The sequence below is a fragment of the Rhinatrema bivittatum genome, chromosome 7 (assembly GCF_901001135.1).
Source record: "Rhinatrema bivittatum chromosome 7, aRhiBiv1.1, whole genome shotgun sequence".
Taxonomy (NCBI): Eukaryota; Metazoa; Chordata; class Amphibia; order Gymnophiona; family Rhinatrematidae; genus Rhinatrema; species Rhinatrema bivittatum.
This window is the reverse complement of record NC_042621.1, coordinates 52885263-52910026: the sequence shown is the minus strand read 5'-3', so window position 1 is coordinate 52910026 and position 24764 is coordinate 52885263. Positions and strand designations below refer to the sequence as shown.

The window sequence follows — 24764 nt, the reverse complement described above, 5'->3', positions numbered from 1 at the left end:
AGCAGCACTGGCACCGCTGCTTGCTCGGATGGAAGCGCTTATGAATGCCCTTCCACCAGCAACACCCGGGTCACCGACAGCCTTCTCATCAGGTGGAGAAACACCGTACCGAATTCCCCCTTCGGGGGTAGTTCCATCGGTGCCTTGTCGTCCCTCGCCACTGGTACATTCCTCGGGGGCGATACGCACATCAGCTCCACCGAGATTTTCGATGACTGCACCGATTCCTTCAATGCCGGCACCGGCACCGATGCCGGCACCGATTCCATCGAGGACATTCTCGATGCCCCCAGTAATACCTTCGAATGTCTCGGAGCCTCAACCGGGGCCTTCAGGTATTCAGCCCCCTCATGGTCCTACAGGTCAGCAGCCTGATCCTTATGACACCTGGGGTGATGATACCTCTACTGACACCGATGATTTGCCTTCACCACCCTCTCCTGCGGAGAGTAGAAAGCGTTCTCCCCCTGAGGACCTCTCTTTCATAAATTTTGTGAAGGACATGTCGGAGTTGGTCCCTTTTCAGCTTCAATAAGAACAAGATGACAGGCACCAGATGATGGAGTTGCTCCAATTCTTGGATGCCCCTAAAGTCATCACCTCTATTCCAATTCATCAGGTTTTTCTGGACCTTCTCAAAAAGAATTGGGAATCTCCTGGATCTGTTGCTCCAGTGAACAAAAAAGCTGACTCTACTTATCTTGTACAGTCAGCACTTGGCTTTCAGAAACCACAATTAGATCATCACTCTGTTGTGGTAGAATCAGCTCAAAAGAAAGCTAAAAGATTAAAGCCACATTCTTCCATACCTCCTACTAAGGAAAATAAATTCCTAGATAGTATAGGTAGGAAAGTATACCAAGGAGCTATGCTAATTTCCAGAATAGCTTCTTATCAATTGTATATGACCCAATACAATAGGGTCATCCTGAAACAGATACAGGAGTACTCAGATGCCTTACCAGAGCAGTTCCAGCCACAGCTTCAGTCCCTATTAAACAAAGGGTTTGAAGCTGGGAAGCATGAAATAAGAACAGCTTATGACATCTTTGATGCTTCCACTAGGCTTTCTGCTTCGGCCATCTCTGCCAGATGCTGGGCTTGGCTTAAGTCGTCTGACCTTCGCTCGGAAGTTCAGGACAGGCTCTCTGATTTGCCCTGTCTAGGGGATAATTTAATTGGTGAGCAAATTCAGCAAATTGTTGCTGAACTGAAGGATCATCATGAGACACTTAAACAGCTCTCATCTATTCCTTCTGACTTGCCTTCTAAACAACCATTTAAGAAGGACTCAAAAAAGTCATTCTTCCGTCCACGGAAGTATTATCCCCCACTAGCCAAGTCTAGGCCTGCGAGGCCTTACCATAAAACTCAGCCTCGTCAGTCTCGAAAACAAAAACCCGCAACAGCTCCACAACCTGGCCCTGCATCGGGTTTTTGACTTTCAATTAGAGAGCAGATGCCAAATCCCTCTTCAAACTATACCAGTAGGAGGTCGGTTAAGCCACTTTCTAGAAAAATGGCAGCATATCACCACAGATCAATGGGTGATAGCGATAATTGCACAGGGTTACCACCTCAACTTCCTGACTCTCCCTTTGGACTCCCCACCCCTGCAGGCGTGGAGAGTCACCGATCACTCTATTATTCTAAAGCAGGAGGTTTCCCTTCTCCTCCAGTCAAACGCTATAGAACCCGTTCCTCCCTCACAACAAGGACTAGGGTTCTACTCCAGGTACTTTCTGATCCCAAAAAAGTCAGGAGGACTTCGACCAATCCTGGACCTACGGGTCCTCAACAAGTACCTTCACAAAGAGAAGTTCAAGATGGTAACCCTGGGCTCGCTTCTCCCTCTCCTGCAAAGAGGGGACTGGCTATGCTCTCTAGACCTAAAAGATGCCTATACTCACATTGCGATAACTCAGTCTCATCGCAAATACCTCCGTTTTTTAGTAGGCCGAAATCACTACCAATACAGAGTGCTACCTTTCGGCCTGGCATCCGCACCACGGGTCTTTACCAAATGCCTCGTGGTGGTTGCAGCATTCCTCAGGAAGGAAGGTATCCACGTCTACCCCTACCTCGATGATTGGTTAATCAGGGCCCCAACCCAGCAAATCGCTCGGTCCTCCCTGACCCTGACAATTCAAACTCTACTTTCTCTAGGGTTTCTTGTCAATTACGAGAAATCCTTTTTAGACCATCTCAAACCTTATCCTTCATTGGGGCAGACTTGGACACCCTACAGGCCAAAGCCTTCCTTCCTCATCAACGAGTTCAAATCCTGGTGTCCCTAGCTTGCCAGTTGCAGTCTCAACGCACAGCAACAGCTAGCCAATTCCTCATTCTGGTGGGACACATGGCCTCCTCAGTTTATGTAACTCCCATGGCCCGTCTGGCCATGAGAGTCATGCACTGGACTCTGAGATTGCAATGGACCCAAGCTGTTCAGCCTCTGTCCTCCATTGTTCGCATCACCGATGCACTCCGTTTGTCTCTTGCCTGGTGGACAAATCAATTCAACCTCCTACAGGGCTTGCCCTTTCTTCCACCAGACCCTCAGGTAATCCTCACCACCGATGCTTCCAACATCGGTTGGGGAGCCCAAGTAAACAACTTACAAACTCAAGGGTTCTGGTCACCAGAGGAAGCCAAACACCAGATAAATTTCCTGGAACTGCGAGCAATCCACTATGCTCTCAGGACTTTTCAAGATTGCCTATCGAACCGCACAATCTTAATTCAAACGGACAATCAGGTGGCCATGTGGTACATAAACAAGCAGGGAGGCACAGGCTCCTTCCTTCTGTGTCAGGAAGCTGCGCAGATTTGGGCAGAAGCCCTCTCCCGCTCCATGTACCTCAGGGCCACCTACTTGCCGGGAGCAGACAATGTATTGGCAGACCAGCTGAGCCGTGTCTTCCAACCACACGAGTGGTCGCTCGATCCCTTGGTAGCGACCTCTCTGTTTCACAAATGGGGTTATCCCCACATAGACCTCTTTGCGTCCCCTCAGAACCACAAAGTAGACAATTACTGCTCTCTCATTCGGAGCCAGCACTCTCGGCCGAGGGATGCATTCTCCCTCACGTGGACAACCGGTCTGCTCTATGCATTCCCTCCACTTCCTCTTCTGTCGAAGACTCTCGTGAATCTGCGTCAGGACAGGGGAACTATGATCCTGATAGCACCGCACTGGCCACGCCAAGTGTGGTTTCCCATACTCCAGGATCTCTCCATCCGCAGGCACATTCCTCTGGGAAAGGACCCGCATCTGATCACTCAAAACGACGGATGCCTCCTCCATCCCAACCTCCAAGCCTTGTCCCTGACGGCATGGATGTTGAAAGGTTAGTCCTTCAGCCATTTAACCTTTCGGATTCAGTTTCTCGTGTCCTGATCGCTTCACGAAAGCCTTCCACAAGAAAATCTTATTCTTACAAATGGAAAAGGTATACATCATGGTGCACTTCTCAGTCCCTTGTTCCCCTTTCCTGTCCAATCTCTAAATTCTTGGACTATCTCTGGCATCTATCAGAATCAGGTCTAAAGACCTCTTCCATTAGAATGCATGTCAGTACGGTAGCCGCCTTCCATAAACATATCGGGGGTGTCCCTATTTCAGTACAACCCCTTGTAACACGCTTTCTTAAAGGATTGCTCCATTTGAAGCCACCTTTACGTCCTCCGGCCCCATCTTGGGACCTTAATCTGGTTCTTGGTCGCCTTATGAAACCACCTTTCGAACCCCTTTACTCCTGTGACTTAAAATATCTCACATGGAAAGTGTTATTCCTTTTGGCTATCACTTTAGCTCGCAGGGTTAGTGAATTACAGGCCCTAGTTACCTATCCGCCTTACACCAAACTCCTGCAGGACCGGGCGGTGCTCCGCACTCACCCTAAATTTTTACCTAAGGTAGTTTCGGAGTTTCATATTAATCAATCCATCATACTACCTATCTTCTTTCCCAGGCCCCACTCCAACTCCGGGGAACAGACTCTGCATACCCTAGACTGTAAACGGGCTCTAGCTTTTTATCTAGACCGTACAGTTGCCCACAGGAAGAGCACTCAATTATTCGTCTCTTTCCATCCTAACAAGTTAGGACAACCTGTGGGTAAGCAGGCTCTTTCCTCCTGGTTGGCGGACTGCATCTCCTTCTGCTATCAGCAAGCTGGCATTCCTTTTCAAGACCGTGTTAAAGCACACTCTGTGAGGGCCATGGCGACTTCAGTAGCACACCTTCGATCGGTGCCGCTTCCTGACATCTGCAAGGCTGCAACCTGGAGTTCCCTCCATACATTTGCAGCCCACTATTGTTTGGACAAAGCTGGAAGACAGGATTCCATCTTCGGCCAATCTGTCTTGCGTAACCTTTTTCCAACATGATGTACCAACACCCTTCCACCTTCCCGGTAGGGTGCGGATGCCCTCTCCCAAATTCCACCCCAGTTGTTGTGCCTATTGCACGCCGTTGGGTACATTTGGTGCAGGTTCGGACATCCTCAGCTCGGTACTCACCCATTTGTGAGGACAACCATCCTGCTTGTCCTGTGAGAAAGCAAATGTTGCTTACCTGATGTAACAGGTGTTCTCACAGGACAGCAGGATGTTAGTCCTCACGAAACCCGCCCCTCACCCCCGCGGAGTTGGGTTCGTTTTTATTTTATTTTTCGGCACTGCCTGTAGCTTTGAAACAAGACTGAAGGGAGACCCCTGCTGGCTGCAGGGTTAGTGCCGTGCTGGGCATGCCCAGTAGGGGCCAGTCAAAGTTCCTGAAACTTTGACAGAAGTTTTCCGTGGTTGGGCTCCATCCTCGATGTCACCCATTTGTGAGGACTAACATCCTGCTGTCCTGTGAGAACACCTGTTACATCAGGTAAGCAACATTTGCTATACTGATGTGTGATCCTTTCTTATCAGTAACAAAATGTGCTGTGCTTGTAGATGAATGCAGGTAATTTATAACTTCCTAGCGTGTAGCAGATGGACTCAGGACCAATGGGTATAGAGTACTCCTGCTAGCAGTTGGAGACAGATCAGATTTCAATCTGACGTCAGCCCCTAGTACATATACCCCTGCAGGAAGTGCAGCTCTTCAGTATTTTCAGTCTCCATAGCAGTTAGGGACTATCTGCACGCTCTCACAGCGTTCGAACAAATTCAAAGAAGAAAATCCAAATTTTAAAGAACAAACCTACCTGAAGACGAGCTCCGCTCTCCTGCGGTGATACCCTAGGGTCCCTCCCCCAGTTGAGATTCCCGAGGTGATTTCTATAGTCCCTTGGAGGTAAGCCTCGGTCCGGCGACCGAATCGCGGCGAGGACCTAGCCCCCGACCCTCGGGCACGGCTGAGAGGCAGCGGGTACATCCTCGAGCGTGGCGGTGAAGGTATTTGCTCTCTATCCCCCGGAGCTGGAGACCGCCCGGGACACAACCGGGAAGCGCCGAAGACAAGGTAAGGTAGAAATCTTCTGCTTGAATCCGGTCGGGACCAGTGCCACCGGGTAGATCCGTCCTAGCAGGGCCAGGCCCCAGTTATTTCCAAGGGTCTTCCCATGTGGAGACTCTCCGAGGGGGTCGCCATATTGCCCACATGCTCGCCGTCGCCATTTTGGCCCTATTCGCCGCACCGTTCGCCATTTGGCCCGAGCGCACAAAGCACGTGTGCGCATAGCCTTACATGCACATCAGGTCTTGCGCACATAAGTTACGCTCGCAGAGCCGGGCGCATATCTACGGCTGGGCACACAGCTACGTGCACGACTACACACTTACCTTAAGCGCACCGGTGCGCATAAGAGTTTACGTGCCGACAGCCATGGCACCTCCAGAAACAGAGATAAAAGCTCAAGGCCTCTGCCCAGCATGCCATATCAGAACCGTACAAAGCGAGGAGGCCGACGCCCTGTGCACCCAGTGCGAGGAGGCCCTGGGAGATCCAGTTCAGGGCCAGTCCCACCCAGGGCCGAGTTCTATCTCCTCAGGGGGTACCCCGGACCTAGCCAGGGGGACCTCCCCACAGACGGGGAACCCCAAGGATCCAGCGCCCCCCAGCTTCGATCTCATGGGTGGAGTTCTTCAAGGGGATTCACACCTTTGTTCAAATGCAAACAGAACCTCTGGCTGTCCAGCCACATGCTCCACCGGAGGACCCTCATGCCCCAGGCCCTTCAAGACCTAGGCACAGGCTTCCACTACCCAGAAGCCCCACCTATGAGGACTCGGACATCTCTGAAGAGGAAGCCGAACCCCTAGAAGAGGGGGAGCTCCCCCGGGGAACAGAGCCTCACCGAACCATGAGATGCTTCTTCACAAAGGACGAGCTCCCGGACCTGGTCAACCAATGCCTGACTGAGCTCGCTATCCCGGGCCCAGGGACTTTGGGGGAACCTAAACCGAACCCCCTGCTGGAGGGTCTCCGACAGACTTCTTGACATTTCCCTCTGTTACAAGCAGCATAACAGCTGATTGACCTGGAATGGAGTGCTCCAGAGTCCACATTCAAAGGGGGACGAGCCTTGGCAGCCCTGTACCCCCTGGACCCGGCAACCACAGATCTTCTCGCATGCCCAAGAGTGGATGCCATGGTCTGCGTGGTCTCTAAATGCACCACTATCCCAGTGGAGGGAGGAGCTGCGCTCAAGGATACACATGACCGGCGTCTGGAGTCCATCCTCAAACAGTCATTTGACGTAGCCGCTATGTCTTTACAAATTGCGGCCTGCTGCACCGTGGTGACACATGCCTATTTATCACAAACCAGGAACAACACCCCATAAGAACATAAGAAAATGCCATACTGGGTCAGACCAAGGGTCCATCAAGCCCAGCATCCTGTTTCCAACAGTGGCCAATCCAGGCCATAAGAACCTGGCAAGTACCCAAAAACTAAGTCTATTCCATGTAACCATTGCTAATGGCAGTGGCTATTCTCTAAGTGAACTTAATAGCAGGTAATGGACTTCTCCTCCAAGAACTTATCCAATCCTTTTTTAAACACAGCTATACTAACTGCACGAACCACATTCTCTGGCAACAAATTCCAGAGTTTAATTGTGCGTTGAGTAAAAAAAGAACTTTCTCCGATTAGTTTTAAATGTGCCCCATGCTAACTTCATGGAGTGTCCCCTAGTCCTTCTACTATCCGAAAGAGTAAATAACCGATTCACATCTACCCGTTCTAGACCTCTCATGATTTTAAACACCTCTATCATATCCCCCCTCAGTCGTCTCTTCTCCAAGCTGAAAAGTCCTAACCTCTTTAGTCTTTCCTCATAGGGGAGTTGTTCCATTCCCCTTATCATTTTGGTAGCCCTTCTCTGTACCTTCTCCATCGCAATTATATCTTTTTTGAGATGCGGCGACCAGAATTGTACACAGTATTCAAGGTGCGGTCTCACCATGGAGTGATACAGAGGCATTATGACATTTTCCGTTTTATTCATCATTCCTTTTCTAATAATTCCCAACATTCTGTTTGCTTTTTTGACTGCCGCAGCACACTGAACCGACGATTTCAATGTGTTATCCACTATGACACCTAGATCTCTTTCTTGGGTTGTAGCACCTAATATGGAACCCAACATCGTGTAATTATAGCATGGGTTATTTTTCCCTATATGCATCACCTTGCACTTATCCACATTAAATTTCATCTGCCATTTGGATGCCCAATTTTCCAGTCTCACAAGGTCTTCCTGCAATTTATCACAATCTGCTTGTGATTTAACTACTCTGCACAATTTTGTGTCATCTGCAAATTTGATTATCTCACTCGTCGTATTTCTTTCCAGATCATTTATAAATATATTGAACAGTAAGGGTCCCAACACAGAACCCTGAGGTACTCCACTGTCCACTCCCTTCCACTGAGAAAATTGCCCATTTAATCCTACTCTCTGTTTCCTGTCTTTTAGCCAGTTTGCAATCCACGAAAGGACATTGCCACCTATCCCATGACTTTTTACTTTTCCTAGAAGCCTCTCATGAGGAACTTTGTCAAACGCCTTCTGAAAATCCAAGTATACTATATCTACCGGTTCACCTTTATCCACATGTTTATTAACTCCTTCAAAAAAGTGAAGCAGATTTGTGAGGCAAGACTTGCCCTGGGTAAAGCCATGCTGACTTTGTTCCATTAAACCATGTCTTTCTATATGTTCTGTGATTTTGATGTTTATAACACTTTCCACTATTTTTCCTGGCACTGAAGTCAGGCTAACCGGTCTGTAGTTTCCCGGATCGCCCCTGGAGCCCTTTTTAAATATTGGGGTTACATTTGCTATCCTCCAGTCTTCAGGTACAATGGATGATTTTAATGATAAGTTACAAATTTTTACTAATAGGTCTGAAATTTCATTTTTTAGTTCCTTCAGAACTCTGGGGTGTATACCATCCGGTCCAGGTGATTTACTACTCTTCAGTTTGTCAATCAGGCCTACCACATCTTCTAGGTTCACCGTGATTTGATTCAGTCCATCTGAATCATTACCCATGAAAACCTTCTCCATTACGGGTACCTCCCCAACATCCTCTTCAGTAAACACCGAAGCAAAGAAATCATTTAATCTTTCCGCGATGGCCTTATCTTCTCTAAGTGCCCCTTTAACCCCTCGATCATCTAACGGTCCAACTGACTCCCTCACAGGCTTTCTGCTTCGGATATATTTAAAAAAGTTTTTACTGTGAGTTTTTGCCTCTACAGCCAACTTCTTTTCAAATTCTCTCTTAGCCTGTCTTATCAATGTCTTACATTTAACTTGCCAATGTTTATGCTTTATCCTATTTTCTTCTGTTGGATCCTTCTTCCAATTTTTGAATGAAGATCTTTTGGCTAAAATAGCTTCTTTCACCTCCCCTTTTAACCATGCCGGTAATCGTTTTGCCTTCTTTCCACCTTTCTTAATGTGTGGAATACATCTGGACTGTGCTTCTAGAATGGTATTTTTTAACAATGACCACGCCTCTTGGACATTTTTTACTTTTGTAGCTGCTCCTTTCAGTTTTTTTCTAACAATTTTTCTCATTTTATCAAAGTTTCCCTTTTGAAAGTTTAGCACGAGAGCCTTGGATTTGCACACTGTTCCTTTTCCAGTCATTAAATCAAATTTGATCATATTATGATCACTATTGCCAAGTGGCCCCACCACCGTTACCTCTCTCACCAAGTCCTGTGCTCCACTGAGAATTAGATCTAAAATTGCTCCCTCTCTCGTCGGTTCCTGAACCAATTGCTCCATAAAGCTATCATTTATTCCATCCAGGAACGTTATCTCTCTAGCGTGACCCGATGATACATTTACCCAGTCTATATTGGGGTAATTGAAGTCTCACAAAACACGTTGCAAACAAATTTGAAAATTTTATGTGCTTAGGAATTTACCTCACAGTGTGGACCATCATACCACCCTTGGTTGGTTTAGGCAGTAAGCCACGCTTTCAACCATAACGGGTCATATTTAATCATCGGTCCGAAATAGTCTATTAAATTCCTTTTAGATTTCTTCAATTTTCTACTTTATTAAATTTACTTTTTTTATCGTTTTTTGTCCATTTATAATAAAATGTTTTTAACGGAGTAAGAAGCGGAATTGCCTTACTTGTGCGGAGCGCCTCCGCGCTTCCGAAATAGTGCCTTCACTCACTTGTGCAGAGCGCCGCCGCGCTTTCAAGACTTCAATTTTCAATGCTGCCGCGCTTAAAAGGCAGCAAATTCCGATCGAGGGTGCTCGTGTGACTTAGAGCTCCTGTAGTCCGTAGTCCGACGTACGTTTCGCAGTTGTGCTGCTTCAGGGACTCTGTCCTAATCGGAAAGGTTAGGCTTAAGAAGTACACAAGGTTAGTTCCCGCCAAACTCTTTCAATATTTAAATGCCTTCGTATTTGCTTCTGTCTAATTCATTGTAATGCCGCATTCAGTCGCCTAATGCTCTTACCGGCTCTTACCGCAGAATGCCGGTAAGAGCATTAGGCGACTGAATGCGGCATTACAATGAATTAGACAGAAGCAAATACGAAGGCATTTAAATATTGAAAGAGTTTGGCGGGAACTAACCTTGTGTACTTCTTAAGCCTAACCTTTCCGATTAGGACAGAGTCCCTGAAGCAGCACAACTGCGAAACGTACGTCGGACTACGGACTACAGGAGCTCTAAGTCACACGAGCACCCTCGATCGGAATTTGCTGCCTTTTAAGCGCGGCAGCATTGAAAATTGAAGTCTTGAAAGCGCGGCGGCGCTCTGCACAAGTGAGTGAAGGCACTATTTCGGAAGCGCGGAGGCGCTCCGCACAAGTAAGGCAATTCCGCTTCTTACTCCGTTAAAAACATTTTATTATAAATGGACAAAAAACGATAAAAAAAGTAAATTTAATAAAGTAGAAAATTGAAGAAATCTAAAAGGAATTTAATAGACTATTTCGGACCGATGATTAAATATGACCCGTTATGGTTGAAAGCGTGGCTTACTGCCTAAACCAACCAAGGGTGGTATGATGGTCCACACTGTGAGGTAAATTCCTAAGCACATAAAATTTTCAAATTTGTTTGCAACGTGTTTTGTGAGACAAGTGTGGTTCGTTGCACATCTTTTCATTAACTGTTTCTGTATAGTGGTAATTGAAGTCTCCCATTATTACTGCACTACCAATTTGGTTAGCTTCCCTAATTTCTCTTAGCATTTCACTGTCCATCTCACCATCTTGACCAGGTGGACGGTAGTATACCCCTATCACTGTAGTCTTCCCTGATACACAAGGGATTTCTACCCATAAAGATTCAATTTTGTATTTATTTATTTATTTATTTGCGTTTTTTCTATACCGGCATTCATGGTTAGAAACCACATCATGCCGGTTTACATGTAACAAGGGGTGAGAACAAAGAACAGAAACATAAACAAGTGCAAGGAGATCAAAAAGTTACATTACAACAAGGGTCTTAAACTTGGAGGAGAGATAAGAATAAGAGAGTAGAACTGTAAGGATTTAGTCTCATGCAGGATGTTTATCCTGCATGAGAAATTTAGTCTCATGCAGGATGTTTATCCTGTTGGACTCTATGCCATCCCGGACATAAAGCGCCACACCTCCTCCCGACTGCTCCTCTCTGTCATTGCGATATAATTTGTACCCCGGTATAGCACTGTCCCATTGGTTATCCTCTTTCCACCATGTCTCTGAGATGCCAATTAAGTCTATGTCATCATTTACTGCTATACATTCTAGTTCTCCCATCTTACTTCTTAGACTTCTGGCATTAGCATACAAACATTTCAAAGTTTGTTTTTTGATTGTATTTTTATTCTGCTTTTTAATTGATAGGGATAAGTTACAATTTTTTAGCTCAGGTGAGTTTTTAGTTACAGGCACTTGGACTACTTTTCTAATTATTGGAACCTCACTGTCGGGATGCCCTAATTCTAATGCATCATTAGTATCCTTTAAAGATACATCTCTCCGAACCATGCACTGCTGACCGACTGTCGGCTTTCCCCTTTGTTCTAGTTTAAAAGCTGCTCTATCTCCTTTTTAAAGGTTTGCGCCAGCAGTCTGGTTCCACCCTGGTTAAGGTGGAGCCCATCCCTTCGGAAGAGACTCCCCCCTTCCCCAAAAGGTTCCCCAGTTCCTAACAAAACTGAATCCCTCTTCCTTGCACCATCGTCTCATCCACGCATTGAGACTCCGGAGCTCTGCCTGCCTCTGGTGACCTGCGCGTGGAACAGGGAGCATTTCAGAGAATGCTACCCTGGAGGTTCTGGATTTAATCTTTCTACCTAAGAGCCTAAATTTGGCTTCCAGAACCTCCCTCCCACATTTTCCTATGTCGTTGGTGCCCACGTGTACCACGACAGCCGGCTCCTCCCCAGCACTGTCTAAAATCCTATCTAGGTGACGCGTGAGGTCCGCCACCTTCGCACCAGGTAGGCATGTTACCAGGCGATCCTCACGCCCACCCGCCACCCAGCTATCTACATTCCTAATAATCGAATCACCAACTATGACGGCCGACCTAACCCTTCCCTCCTGGGCAGTAGGCCTTGGGGAGATATCCTCAGTGCGAAAGGACAATGCATCACCTAGAGAGCAGGTCCTTGCTACAGGATCCTTTCCTGCTACATCTGGTTGGTGCTCTCCCATTATGAGACCTTCTTCCTCCAAGGCAGCACCAGGGCTGCCAGTCTGAAGTTGGGACTGGACTACTATGTCCCTGAAGGTCTCATCTATATACCTCTCTGTCTCCCTCAGCTCCTCCAGGTCTGCCACTCTAGCCTCCAGAGATCGGACTCGTTCTCTGAGAGCCAGGAGCTCTTTGCATCACATGCACATGTACAACTTCTCACCGGTGGGTAAAAAATCATACATGTGACACTCGATGCAAAAGACTGGGAAGCCCCCCTCTTGCTGCTGGACTGCTGCCTTCATCTCAATTTTGATCAGTTCCTAGTTAAGTTTTAGGTTGCTATGGGAGTAGGAATGTGTCTAAGTTCCTTTAAATGTATTAGTGAATTCACTATATGTCTGGTAGTGGCCTACTGGGGTCTGATCGAATTCTCAATAAAGTTTTTGTTGATGGGGTTTTTTTTTTTGTGCAAGTGGCACCTGCCTATAAATTAAGGGATGAGCTTGGGGTGGGTGGGTTGGGAATTACAAACAGTCTAACTTTAGTTAGTCAGCCTGAGTGACTCACAGCTCCCTTGATTAACAAATGTTGTTCTCTATTCAAACCTAATCACACTACCTCAACACCTTTCCAAGGTGAGTAACTGAGCTGAACTATTCAACTTTTTTACTTTGGTATATACTGCTCCTAGCTTATTTCTAGCTTCTGGCTACTTTTTTGTGGGGGGGTTTTTTTTTGTGTTTTTTTTTTGTTTTTCAATACAATGCACTCAGTTATTTATTAAATAAAACACTTAGCTCTTTAAAAGTCTGGAGGACACTTTAATAGTCAGGCAGACTTTTAAAAAATAAACACACTACCTACTGCTACCTTATTGACTGACTAAATACAAACAGTCTAACTTGTTTATTTATTCACTGCCAACCTACTGCTACCTTATTGACTGACTAAAAATACAAACAGTCTAACTTGTGTATTTACTGCTTACCTACTGCTACCTTATTGACTGACTATTTAAAAATGCAAACAGTCTAACTTGTTTTATTCACTGACTGACTATTAAAGGCACCCCGGGAGAATACATGGAACCAGCAGTATCATTCCTCGTGGACGCTGCTTCCGACCTAGTGCGCACAGCGGCCAGAGGAGTGTCATCTGCGGTGGCGGCCAGAAGGCAACTCTGGCTCCGAAGCTGGTCGGCCGACGCATCTTCCAAAACGCGCCTCACAAGGATGCCCTTCAAAGGATCTCTCCTGTTCGGCAGCGAACTAGAGAAACTGGCCGACAAATGGGGCGAATCCCCATTGCCGCGCCTGCTGGGAGGATAAGGCGAAGAGAAACCAGCGACCCTTCCCCAGGTCCTCCAGGGGCAGAGGTTCACAGCGCTTCAATCCTTACAGGAGCAACTATCAAACCCCCCGCCCTACGGGCAGGAACCAGTCCTTTTGGACCAAGCACAACAAGAGGGGTACCAGCTCGGGTGCAGGCCCCAGCCGCACCCCACAATGAGATTCAGCCGACCCATCCAAGGGAAGAAGCCATAGCGGGCAGACTAGCCCTATTCTACCGCAGATGGGTCGAGATAACATTGGATAAGTGGGTCCTAGCCATCATTCGGGAGGGGTACTACCTGGATTCTCTACGAACCCCTCCCGACAAGTTCGTGGAGTCCCCCTGGCACGACCCCTTCAAGAGGGCGGCAGTGGAAGCTACACTGTCCAGACTACTGGCCCTCGAGGCCATAACCCCAGTGCCTCCACAGGAAATAAATACTGGACATTATTCCTTTTATTTTATCATCCCCAAGAAAGAGGGAACATTCAGACCCATCCTGGACCTCCAGTCTGTCAACCGCCACCTCAGGATTCCCTACTTCCGCATGGAAACCTTACGATCCGTTATAAGGGCGATACAACCAGGAGAGTTTCTAACATCCCTGGATCTTTCGGAGGCCTACCTGCACATCCCAATTCATCAGGAACACCAGCGCTACCTACGCTTCAAAGTCCTGAACCGTCAGTACCAGTTCCGGGCACTACCCTTCGGGCTAGCCACAGCACCCCCGACGTTCACCAAGATAATAGTGGTGATGGCGGCAACACTGAGGAAGGAAGGAATCCTCGTTCACCCTTACCTAGACGATTGGCTGATCAGGGCAAAGTCACCGGAGGAAAGCCACCAAGCAACCAGCAGAGTCATAACTCTACTGGAGAGCCTAGGATGGGTGGTCAACACACACAAAAGCTCCCTACAGCCCTCACAGTCGCTGGAATACCTAGGAGTACAGTTCGACACCAAAGAGGACAAGGTCAGCCTGACCCCCACAAGGAGATCAAAATTGTGGAACCGGCTGCAAACCTTACTTGGACGATCCTCGTCCCACAGCATGGGATTACCTGCAACTCCTCGGGCTGATGGCATCCACACTGGAAGTAGTGCCATGGGAAAGAGCCCACATGAGGCCCCTACAGCGCTCACTTCTATCACAGTGGAGCTCACGTCCCAGAACTACACCGTACGTCTATCACTCCCGGGCAGAGTTCGGACCCAGCTACGGTGGTGGCTGCAGGCCAGCCACATGAGCCAGGGATCAAGACTATCCTCCCCAACCTGGAACCTACTCCCCACAGATGCCAGTCTACGAGGATGGGGGGCACACTGCGAGGAGTTAACCGCCCAAGGGCAGTGGAACGCAGAAGAGGCGGGATGGAACATCAACCGCCTAGAAGCGCGGGCAGTCAGACTAGCCTGCCTGCGGTTCGCTCACAGACTTTGAAAAAAGCGGTCCGAGTAATGTCGGACAATGCCACGACAGTGGCCTACATCAACCGGCAGGGGGGAACCAGGAGCCAACAGGTAACACTAGAAATAGACCCCGTGATGGCGTGGGCGGAAGCAAACCTCCAGGAGATATCCGCTGTCCACATCGCCGGGAAAGACAACATCACGGCAGACTTCCTCAGCAGGGAAAGTCTAGACCCAGGAGAATGGAGGCTGTCATCCGCAGCCTTCAAGATGATAGTGAATCGGTGGGGGACACCGGACATGGACCTTCTGGCAAACAGATCCAATGCCTAAGTATCCAGATACTTCAGCCGCAGGCGGGAACCGCAGTCCCAAGGGATCGATGCCCTGGTACATCCCTGGCCCCCGGGGACTTTACTATATGCCTTCCTGCCGTGGCAGGAAGGCAACCGTGGCAATCATTCACAAGATACAACTACACAAGCGACTAGTTCTTCTGGTGGCTCCAGATTGGCCAAGAAGACCCTGGTACACAGACATGAGAAGACTGCTGGCAAGGAACCCTCTACCCCTGCCCCCACACAGGGACCTGCTACAACAAGGTCCGATCCTCCACGAGGACCCAGCTCAATTCTCTCTTACAGTCTGGCCATTAAGAGAGCTTGCCTGAGAAAGAGCAGATACTCGGGGGGCGGTAATCGACACTCTCCGAGGAGCACGCAAGTTCTCCACATCGCTAACGTACATAAGGATCTGGAGAGTATTTGAAGCCTGGTGCAAAGACCACAACATCAAGCCACGCTCATTTAAAGTTCCCTTGATCCTGGAATTCTTACAAAACGGACTACAGAAGGGTCTGTCCCTCAACTCCATCAAGGTACAGGTGGCGGCATTGTCATGCTATGGCTCCAAGAGCGAGGGCGACAGCATAGCTTCTCACCCGGACGTGTCACGCTTCCTGAAAGGAGTCAAGCACATTCGCCCACCACTAATGTGGCTGGTACCTCTGTGGAATCTCAATCTTGTTTTCGACTTCCTAGCAGGAACCGCCTTCAGACCCCTCCGAGGCTTGTGCATCTGCCTGTTAACCTTAAAGACGGTGTTTTTGCTGGCGGTGTGTTCAGCCCGCCGCATATCGGAACTACAAGCACTGTCCTGCTGTGAGCCGTTCCTCAGGCTCACCCCGGGGTCCATCCAACTACGCACGGTTCCCTCCTTCCTCCCCAAAGTGGTCTCACACTTCCACCTTAACCAGACCATCTTGCTACCAACGACAGATGGCTTGAAGAATTCGGAAGAAGCCTGTAGTTTGCGCCACCTCAACATCGGCAGACTCCTATCCAGATACCTGGAAATGTCCGAACCTGTACGAAAAACGGACCACCTTTTCATCCTTCACAGTGGAAAGAGACAAGGGGAAGCGGCCTCGCGGGCAACCATCACCCGCAGGATCAAGGAAGTCATCAAGGCGGCCTACGTAGAAGCTGGCAAGCCACCACATCTACAGGTCAAGGCCCATTCTACCAGAGCCCAGGCAGTATCCTAGGCAGAAACTAGAATGCTGTCACCTGCCCAGATCTGCAGGGCGGCTACATGGTCCTCCATCCATACCTTCTCCAGATTCTACCATCTTGGACGTTCAGGCTCGGGAGGACACGGCATTTGCAAGAGCAATACTAAGTGGGTCACGGGCAGCCTCCCACCCGGTTCGGGAGTAGCTTTTATACATCCCATTGGTCCTGAGTCCATCTGCTACACGCTAGGAAATGGAGAAATTACTTACCTTATAATTTTGTTTTCCTTAGTGTAGACAGATGGACTCAGCATCCCACCCTTGGCTGCTGTCACTCATGGTCCTTCAAATGATTCACGAGTAAGCCATGTTTTCATTTACCTAGAGCATCCACCCTGCCGGATGTCGACGCTTTCCGGTTGAGTTATAGTCAATCAACCAGTTCAAGTTAATCACGTTTTAACGTTTAACCAGGTTATGAAGTTATTCAAGTTAACTAAATTATTAAGTTAATCAGTCAGTCACACACATATCCACAATGCTTTTCGAGGAGAATACTGAAGAGCTGCACTTCCTGCAGGGGTATATGTACTAGGGGCTGACGTCAGATTGAAATCTGATCCATCTCCAACTGCTCGCAGGAGTACACTATAACCATTGGTCCTGAGTCCATCTGTCTACACTAAGGAAAACGAAATTATCAGGTAAGTAATTTCTCCATTAGAACTTAGGCCATACTGACCTGTTGACTAATAATGATGTAAGACATATGTTGAAGTAAAATGCAGAAGTGAAACTGTGATTGGGCAGTCTGACATGTTTTACTGAATCATGACTTTGTAGAAACAAACAGCCTGGCAGCTGTATTCTGCCTGGCAGGCAACCCTAGGTTGATTTCCTTAGCTTTGGGAGTACAAGTTGAGACATCAACCAACCATCTCGATAAGTGTGATATGCCTTATTGTATGTATTCTGCTCTATTTCCCTTCGGTCTCTAATATACCGGTATATGCTATCAATTCTCTCCATTCATACTGTATAACGTCAGCTGGGTTATGGGAGGTTAGGGTGGGGGGAGGGGGAGTTAGGGGGGGCACACAATTCACGGACACAACTTGAGAGTTTACAATGGTTTATTATCCTACGGGTTGGCCTCTTCGCTTTGAGCTTACACCAGTGTTCACCTTGCAGACAGCCTATCACCGTTATATCTGTATTATTATTATACCATATCATTGTTACAAGTATTTTTGCAATGTGTTCATTTGTTGATGTCTCAATAAAAATTTAAATTACAAAAAAAAAAAGAAACAGCCTATAAATCTGGTTGTATGTACTGGATTTTGGGAATACTCACTGAGAGCTTGCTTGAAGTATGGTCTTCTCCAATGTAATATTTTTCCTATGTAAAATTAGATTCCTAATAAATTTTGTAGCATTTGTACTGCAACAGATCCATCTTTGTCTATTTTAAAATTGTGGAAAGAATACAAGGGCCTAGATAAAATTCTCCACACTATCATTAACAGTACTGGACAGGTCCTAGTATGTGCTTGCTTTGGCTATGGGAGATTTCGTTTGAGCCGGGGGAGGGTTTTTCAGAATTCCAGAATGAATCTTCCTACAATGAATTTGCGTACATATGGTCTAAGAACAAGGCTAATTTGTTTAGATTAATTACCCTGAAAACTAGATCTTGAGGATGATAGCTTTAGCTAGAGATCAATGTTCCCTGGCAGAACTTGAAATGCATGTCATTCCATAGTAAAATGGAGGCTCTACGGTTTTTGTCTGATGAGTAGTGTTGCAAATAAAACTACCCTGTTTGCCTTTCATAAAAGCTTTTCACGTGTTGCTTCTTAGTTTTGGACCAAGTGAGAGGTTTTGTTTTCTAAGTATATTCCTTGAACATTGACAGGCTTGTTTATTTTTTTAATGTAATTCTAGATCGATCTGGATACTATTGATGTCAGCAACCTCAACAGGCAGTTTTTATTTCAAAAGAAACATGTTGGGAGGTCAAAAGCACAGGTAAGAGTATTTCATAAAGCTGGCATCACTAGAGTGTAGAGTTGCCAATCTGCCATTATCACGAGATGTTAGTTCAGTACTTATTTTATAACTCCCATCTTAATGTAGTCCAGTCCTTATTTTCTGCAGAATGCATTGGGATATTAAAATGAAAACAAGGACTGAACCTATATGGAGTTAAGCTAGCACTGTTAGTGTAATGGGCGTTATAAAATAAGCACTGGTCTAATATTGCGAAGATATGGAGACAGCATGGAAACTCTTAAGTGAAGCATTTTGCTTTTTGCTGGTTGTGGATAAAATGCAAACACAGCTGTTTTTCTTGCTCTTTTTTTCCAGCCTGGTTTGTAGTTGTCAGGGTGCACGGTGCATGTTTAATATTAAAACTTAGATGTACAGTAACTTTGTATGAACATAAATACTTTAGTAATCGCTTCTTTTTTGGACTAGCAGTTTCCTCCAGCTCTACAGGGTATCCAGCTCAAGCGGAGTCAGCCTGTCTTGTTCTATGGTGCCGTGAATTTTCATTAGCAGCTACGTGTCCTCCAGACCTTAGCTAACGTGGACCCTGAATCTGGCCTCTAAATGTTGCCATTGAGGCAAGGCAATCCATCCCACCCAAGAGCTATGAATGCCACCTGCACATCATCCCTAGCCCCAGCCGGCCTGGAAATCAAAGGTCTTCTCTGACATGGTATTGAGCCTCCAGGCTGGCCCAGCTTGTTTACTTTGTTTTGGGTTTTTTTGGAGGGGGTAGGGGTGCAGCAGTTTTCTTCTGCTCTTTTGGGCTCAGTCAGAACAAAGGCCAAGACCTTATGTCATGAACCTTTATGTACAACTATCTGGGGAGTTTCCCCTATTTTATTTGCTCTTCCAACTTACTTTGGTCCAGTCATTGCGGTGGCAGTCCTCGGCTGGGCTCCTTCCAGTACCCTGGGACGTTTAGGGGTCCCAAGTCTGGGCCCCTAGGTGTCACCATTGTGCAGTGACTATGACACCTCCCATTGGGACTCAGAGCACATGAGCCCGGATCCCTCGACCTTGCAATGAACAGCATTGCCATTGAGCCATCAAGCTGGCCCCATCTTGTTTACTTTTCATCATCCATTACAAAATAATTTTTGAATGCTGCTGCTGTTTACAGGAATAATCTAAATTTTAATGTTTCTCCAGTTGTGCACATATCATTTAGGTTTTGACTAAAGCATTGGAATATTGCTTAATTGTGCATTTGTTTTTCTCCAGGTTGCCAAGGAAAGTGTGTTACAGTTCTGTCCAAAAGCTAACATTATAGCCTACCATGACAGCATAATGAAGTATGTTTTGATATTTCAAACTTTAAAAACACTAACTGTAAGTCTTAAATACGTATATAGAAAACATTGTCAGGTTTAAATCAATATTTAAACATTTACTTCTAGCAGTCTTGTAAATTCTGTTTTGAGACTGAATGTTTTTTTTTTAAATTACTAGTGTGAAAAGTTAGTTTACAGTCTAAATTAACAAGGGTTCCATATCCTGACATCTTTCCATATGTAAATTTTTTCTAGTCACATAGCCAACAAAGAACTCAAAGACTGACAAACATTTTATTAGAATGTAGAAATTGGGATATTTGTCAGGGGACTTGGCAGGAATTCTTGATGATAAAGGTTTTGTATCTTTATTTCAGCAGTACCTGCTTTCAGGTGTAGGATGGGCTATGGGTTACATTTGTTTTTCTATTTGATGTTGATTTCAGCAGCTTATCACGTTTGCTGACCGGGCTCTTGCCTGATGGAGTTGAATGTGAAAGAGGCGCTGTTTCCTGCCATACCATTCAGTCCTTTTATTAACAAATACAAGGGCAATTTTTTAAGGTAGTGTTTCTGACCATTTTGATGCCTGGGATTGGTTGGCTGAACTCCTAAAACTGACGTGGACTGGCTAGCTGGTAGAGTTGAGAGAGACACCTGAAGAATGGGGAAGGAAGGGTTCCCCCTCCTGTGGCTGTGGGAACCCTGTGAGGAATGGGGCGGAATACAAACATTCCCCTTCAGGAATTTCTCTCAGTCTCAGCCCAGCCACTCTAGTCTTAACCAGATTTATGACACAAGACTTATGCTTCTTGCGCCCAGAGCAGAGGAGGGGAAGAATTTTCTCCTTATTCTGGAAGATAGTGTAGCCAGGGGCTAAATATATATAAATTGGGGGTAGTAGAAGTAGATGCTTCCCCTTTAAGGGGCATGGTGCTTGCAGCAGCCCTCGTGGCCTTTTTTTTTTTTTTTTTGTTTATTTACAGAGCTGGCGGTGGGGCATCCCGGGCTCAGCTGGACCCGATGTTCATGTTTAGTCTGCCGGCCTGATTAGCTGTTCAGTGCCAGCGGTAATGAAGAGCCAGAGAGTGCTGGCAGTCTGTCCCTGCAGCTAGTTAGCAGCAACAGTGTGCAGTGCTGTAGGGCCTGGAGTGAAGCCGTTGTTAGGACACTCTCTTTTGCTTGGAGGTTTAGGGCAATAAAAAATGTTCCACACCTGGCAGCCGGTGCTAGTACAGCCACAGAGGGCCGCTGCAGCAAGGGTTTTTCCTGCGATGACTGCCACTCTGTGGACCAGCAGAAATGCTGCTGAGGACCATTACTGGTCCAAGGACCAGTGGTTAAGAAACATTGTTTTGAAATATCGCAATATTGCTCACCTTTACAAGCTATTTCCTCCAGCAGGCAATTGTGATCATTTTTAAAGATTTGTTCCAATTTTCTATTACTGCATCAGAACAATTTGTTCTCTTCCTTTGCCTTGTATTTGCAAATATCATATTCATTGCATCATGGAAGTTAGGGATTAGGCCCCACAAAGTCTCTCCATTTGATTTTATTGTTCTTTCAGTTGTAAACATTTGTCAAAGTGTCAAAAAATTATCAACATACATGAGGCATGGTTTGGTTTATTTTTATGCTTTTGTTTGGGAGACCTTACTTTAAAAATATCCTTTTATCACTTTTTTTTTTCCTCAAAATGTGTAAACCACCCCCCACACGCATAGATCTTGTTTACCAGATTTCCATCCAGTGAAACCTTTCTGCAAAATTATTTATACCTCTCATCACCACCACTTCCTTGCTATTAGAATTTGCTTGCACAATCATAACTCTGGTAAAAGAGCAGAGTACCATAATATTGTTAACGCGGTGCAAAACACTGGTATCTCACCTCCATTTATTACTTTATCTCTGCAGTCCTGACTATAATGTGGAATTCTTCAGACAGTTTTCATTGGTTATGAATGCCTTAGATAACAGAGGTAAGATTCTGTTTGAAATGGTGCTGTGGTTTTTATCCTAATCCTAAATTACACAATTATTAAAATCCCTTAAGGTAAAACTAGATCAGTGTTACCATTTGTATAGAGGGACTCTTACAGTCTAGACCAGTGGCTCTCAGCCAGGCGTAAGTATACGTCTGGGAGTACTTGGATGTTTTTCACGGGGTATACAGCCATTCCACCACTGCTGCACAAGAGAGGGAAGCCCGAAGTGTGGGAAACAACTGCCTGTCATGGGAAGAGCCAGCTTTGTTGTTCTCAGTGATCCATTTTCCGCACTAATCTGCACAACCACTGGCCTCCCACATCATCCGCAGCATGTCACAGTCTCATGGCAGCTGGCGACCAGACAAAACTTTCACTACTAGCGTAAGAGGAGCAGGAGAAGCAGCCATTTGCAGAACTGAAGCAGAGTCAGCAGGAACCACAGGGGACAGTGAAAAGAGCTACACTTCCTGTCCAGCTGCTGCTGCCACCTCCTCTACCTATTGCATGGGCTTCCTGATTAGAAATGAACCTTTTATCGGGGTAGAAGAAAGAGAGGCTGCTGTGGGGACAGGAAGTGCAGCACTTGCGCTGTCCCCCATTTTCCATGTTCAGTGTACCTTCTCTCTTGTTATAAGTTTTATATGTAAACCGATATGTCACCTCGAATACCGGCATATAAAAATGTTAAATAAATAAGATGAAGTGAGATGGAGGGCCAGGAGGAGAAGGCGGACACAGCTAGCAAAGGGCAAGGAAGTAGAAAGGAGGGAAATAGATGAAGGACGAAAATTGGGAAAGAGAAGCAGTAGGTAAAGCATTGTAATGAAGGGAGAGAGATAGTTGGGGAAGAGAGATCTGAGAAAGATGACGGAGAGATGCATGAATGAAAGGAGATGAGCATAGAAAAAAATGGAAAGAACCAGGAAACAGAAGACAGACAAGATAAAGGCAGAGGAAAGACAGAGGAAAAACACCTTAAACAATCAAGGCAGAACACATTTTCTATCCACTAAGGATGGAATATGACTTTCTAAAATACTAAATTTTATATTTTCTGTACAATTTGTTTTTTGTTTTTTATTAAATGCCATAGAATATTTTTGGCATATTTTTTGATGTTGAGAGAAGTGTGGTGAGTAGGTCAGTATCTGCTTGTAATATTCCCTTCTCCTCAACCTCCCTGAAGTGAGCAACGTAACCATGGACTGTCTGGCACTCCATCCATTCCTTCTCCAAGCTTCGGGCTGGCCCCGGTTTGTCAAGAAGAGACCATAAATGTGCCCTTCAGCTGTCTCCACACAGCCAGCTCCATGGCACTGATGTCACTTTTGCTGGACCCAGCAGCACCAGTGTCTGGTGTGGGTGCATGTATGCTCATTGTTTGACAGTTAAATGTTGCTTGAAAAACAGGCCCAAATATCACACTGAAATGTATAGTATTTGCTGTGAATTTTAATTTTTTGTCACTCTGAGGTTACGCAAGACGTGTCAAGCTTTTGAAAAGAGTACATTTCCTAGCGTGTGACGAGATGAACTGAGGACCAATGGGTTTCGCTCTCCTGCCAGCAGATGGAGATGGAGTCAGATTTCAAAGCTGACGCCACCCTACATACACCCCTGCAGTGACCTCAGCCTTCCAGTATTCTCCTTCTCCAGCAGATGGTGGACATACCTATCCCTAAGGGATTGCTGTAATTTTTGGAAGGAGACATTCTACTTTTTAAATTGAAGGAACATTGAGCCCTGCTCTCCTACGGTGATACCTAAAGGTCCCTCTCCCAGTTAAGAATTCCTGAGGTGATTTCCGAGATCCCTCAGAGGTGTGCCTTGGTCTGGTAGCCGGTTCCCGGCGTGGGCTTTGCTGCTTAAGTAGCTGAAAGGCAGCGGCGATGGCCAGAGCCCTCTCCCCTCACAGCCAGAGACCGTCTCTGTACTCAGCCGGTAAATGCTGAGTCCAGGTAAGTAAAAATAAATAAAGAAAGGAAGATTTACCTCCTGATTTAGAGACATTTGGAGGGGGTTTTTGGTAAGACTCCCTTCAATCTCCTTGCTCAGCTTTCCCATAACAGTGTCGTTCCTGATCTTGTTGGGGTAAGAGGAAGTGGACTTCTGAGCGGGTTGAGTGGCCCCCAGTGGGTTAGGCCCTGCTTTAGGTTTGTTTGGCACACGTGTGGTAGGCCGCAGTGGTGCCATCTTGCGTGCGTCTTTGTGCGTGCCATATTGCCCTCCATAGAACGTTGGTACTCGCAGCGTGTCGGCTCTGCATACGCGCCGTGCACATAACCAGGAACAGCTGGGTGCACGGGCTGTGCGTGCACCTCACCGTGCCCTGCCTAGGCACTCAAAATCTATATGCATAAAAAGTTTTAAGCACGAGCTGATAGAACACAGTTACCACCGCCAATGGCGCCGGCAGCCAAGAAATGCCTTTCTCTCTGTGTTGCCTGATGGGATTCATCCAAGGATATTGAGGGAGCTCAGAGATGTTCTGGCGGGTCCGCTGTGTGACCTGTTCAATAGATCCCTAGAAACGGGAGTGGTGCCGAGTGATTGGAGAAGAGCGGTGGTGGTCCCGCTTCACAAGAGTGGGAACAGGGAGGAGGCTGGCAACTACAGACCGGTTAGCCTCATTTCGGTGGTGGGAAAAGTAATGGAGTCACTGCTGAAAGAGAGAATAGTGAACTATCTACAGTCCGGAGAATTGATGGACCAGAGGCAACATGGATTCACCAGGGGAAGATCCTGTCAGACAAATCTGATTGACTTTTTTGTAATAAACTGTTTATTCACAGGGTAGTCATCAATAAAAAAAGAGGCATAGCCAATACATGACATAAAAATTATACAAAGAAAAAGAACAATCATAATATAGGCAATACATCCATCACATCAGAGCAACCCCGTCTTTTTTGAACATTAACAAAACCACACCCAACCCCCCCTCCCCCCCCCAAGGAAGAGAAGTAAATAGCAAAAGAAAAACGTTGTGCAGAAATGAAAAACATATGAAACAAAATCATGGGCAGCAATAAAAATCCCCAGTATCCCCACAGCCAAATACA

The 24764-nt window shown here is 46.5% G+C and overlaps 1 protein-coding gene across 2 annotated transcripts in view; it reads left to right on the top strand.

The window, feature by feature from the left end:
• UBA2 (ubiquitin like modifier activating enzyme 2) overlaps positions 1-24764 on the top strand; it is a 186375-nt gene that overhangs the window by 33812 nt on the left and 127799 nt on the right. Inside the window, exons 2-4 of one of the 2 annotated variants that reach the window (XM_029608377.1) lie at positions 18330-18413; positions 19659-19729; positions 21629-21693. In XM_029608377.1, the coding sequence (XP_029464237.1) occupies positions 18330-18413; positions 19659-19729; positions 21629-21693 (220 nt within the window). Of the gene's footprint in view, positions 1-18329; positions 18414-19658; positions 19730-21628; positions 21694-24764 lie in introns of those variants that run through there. The other variant, XM_029608378.1, reaches the window with a different exon arrangement.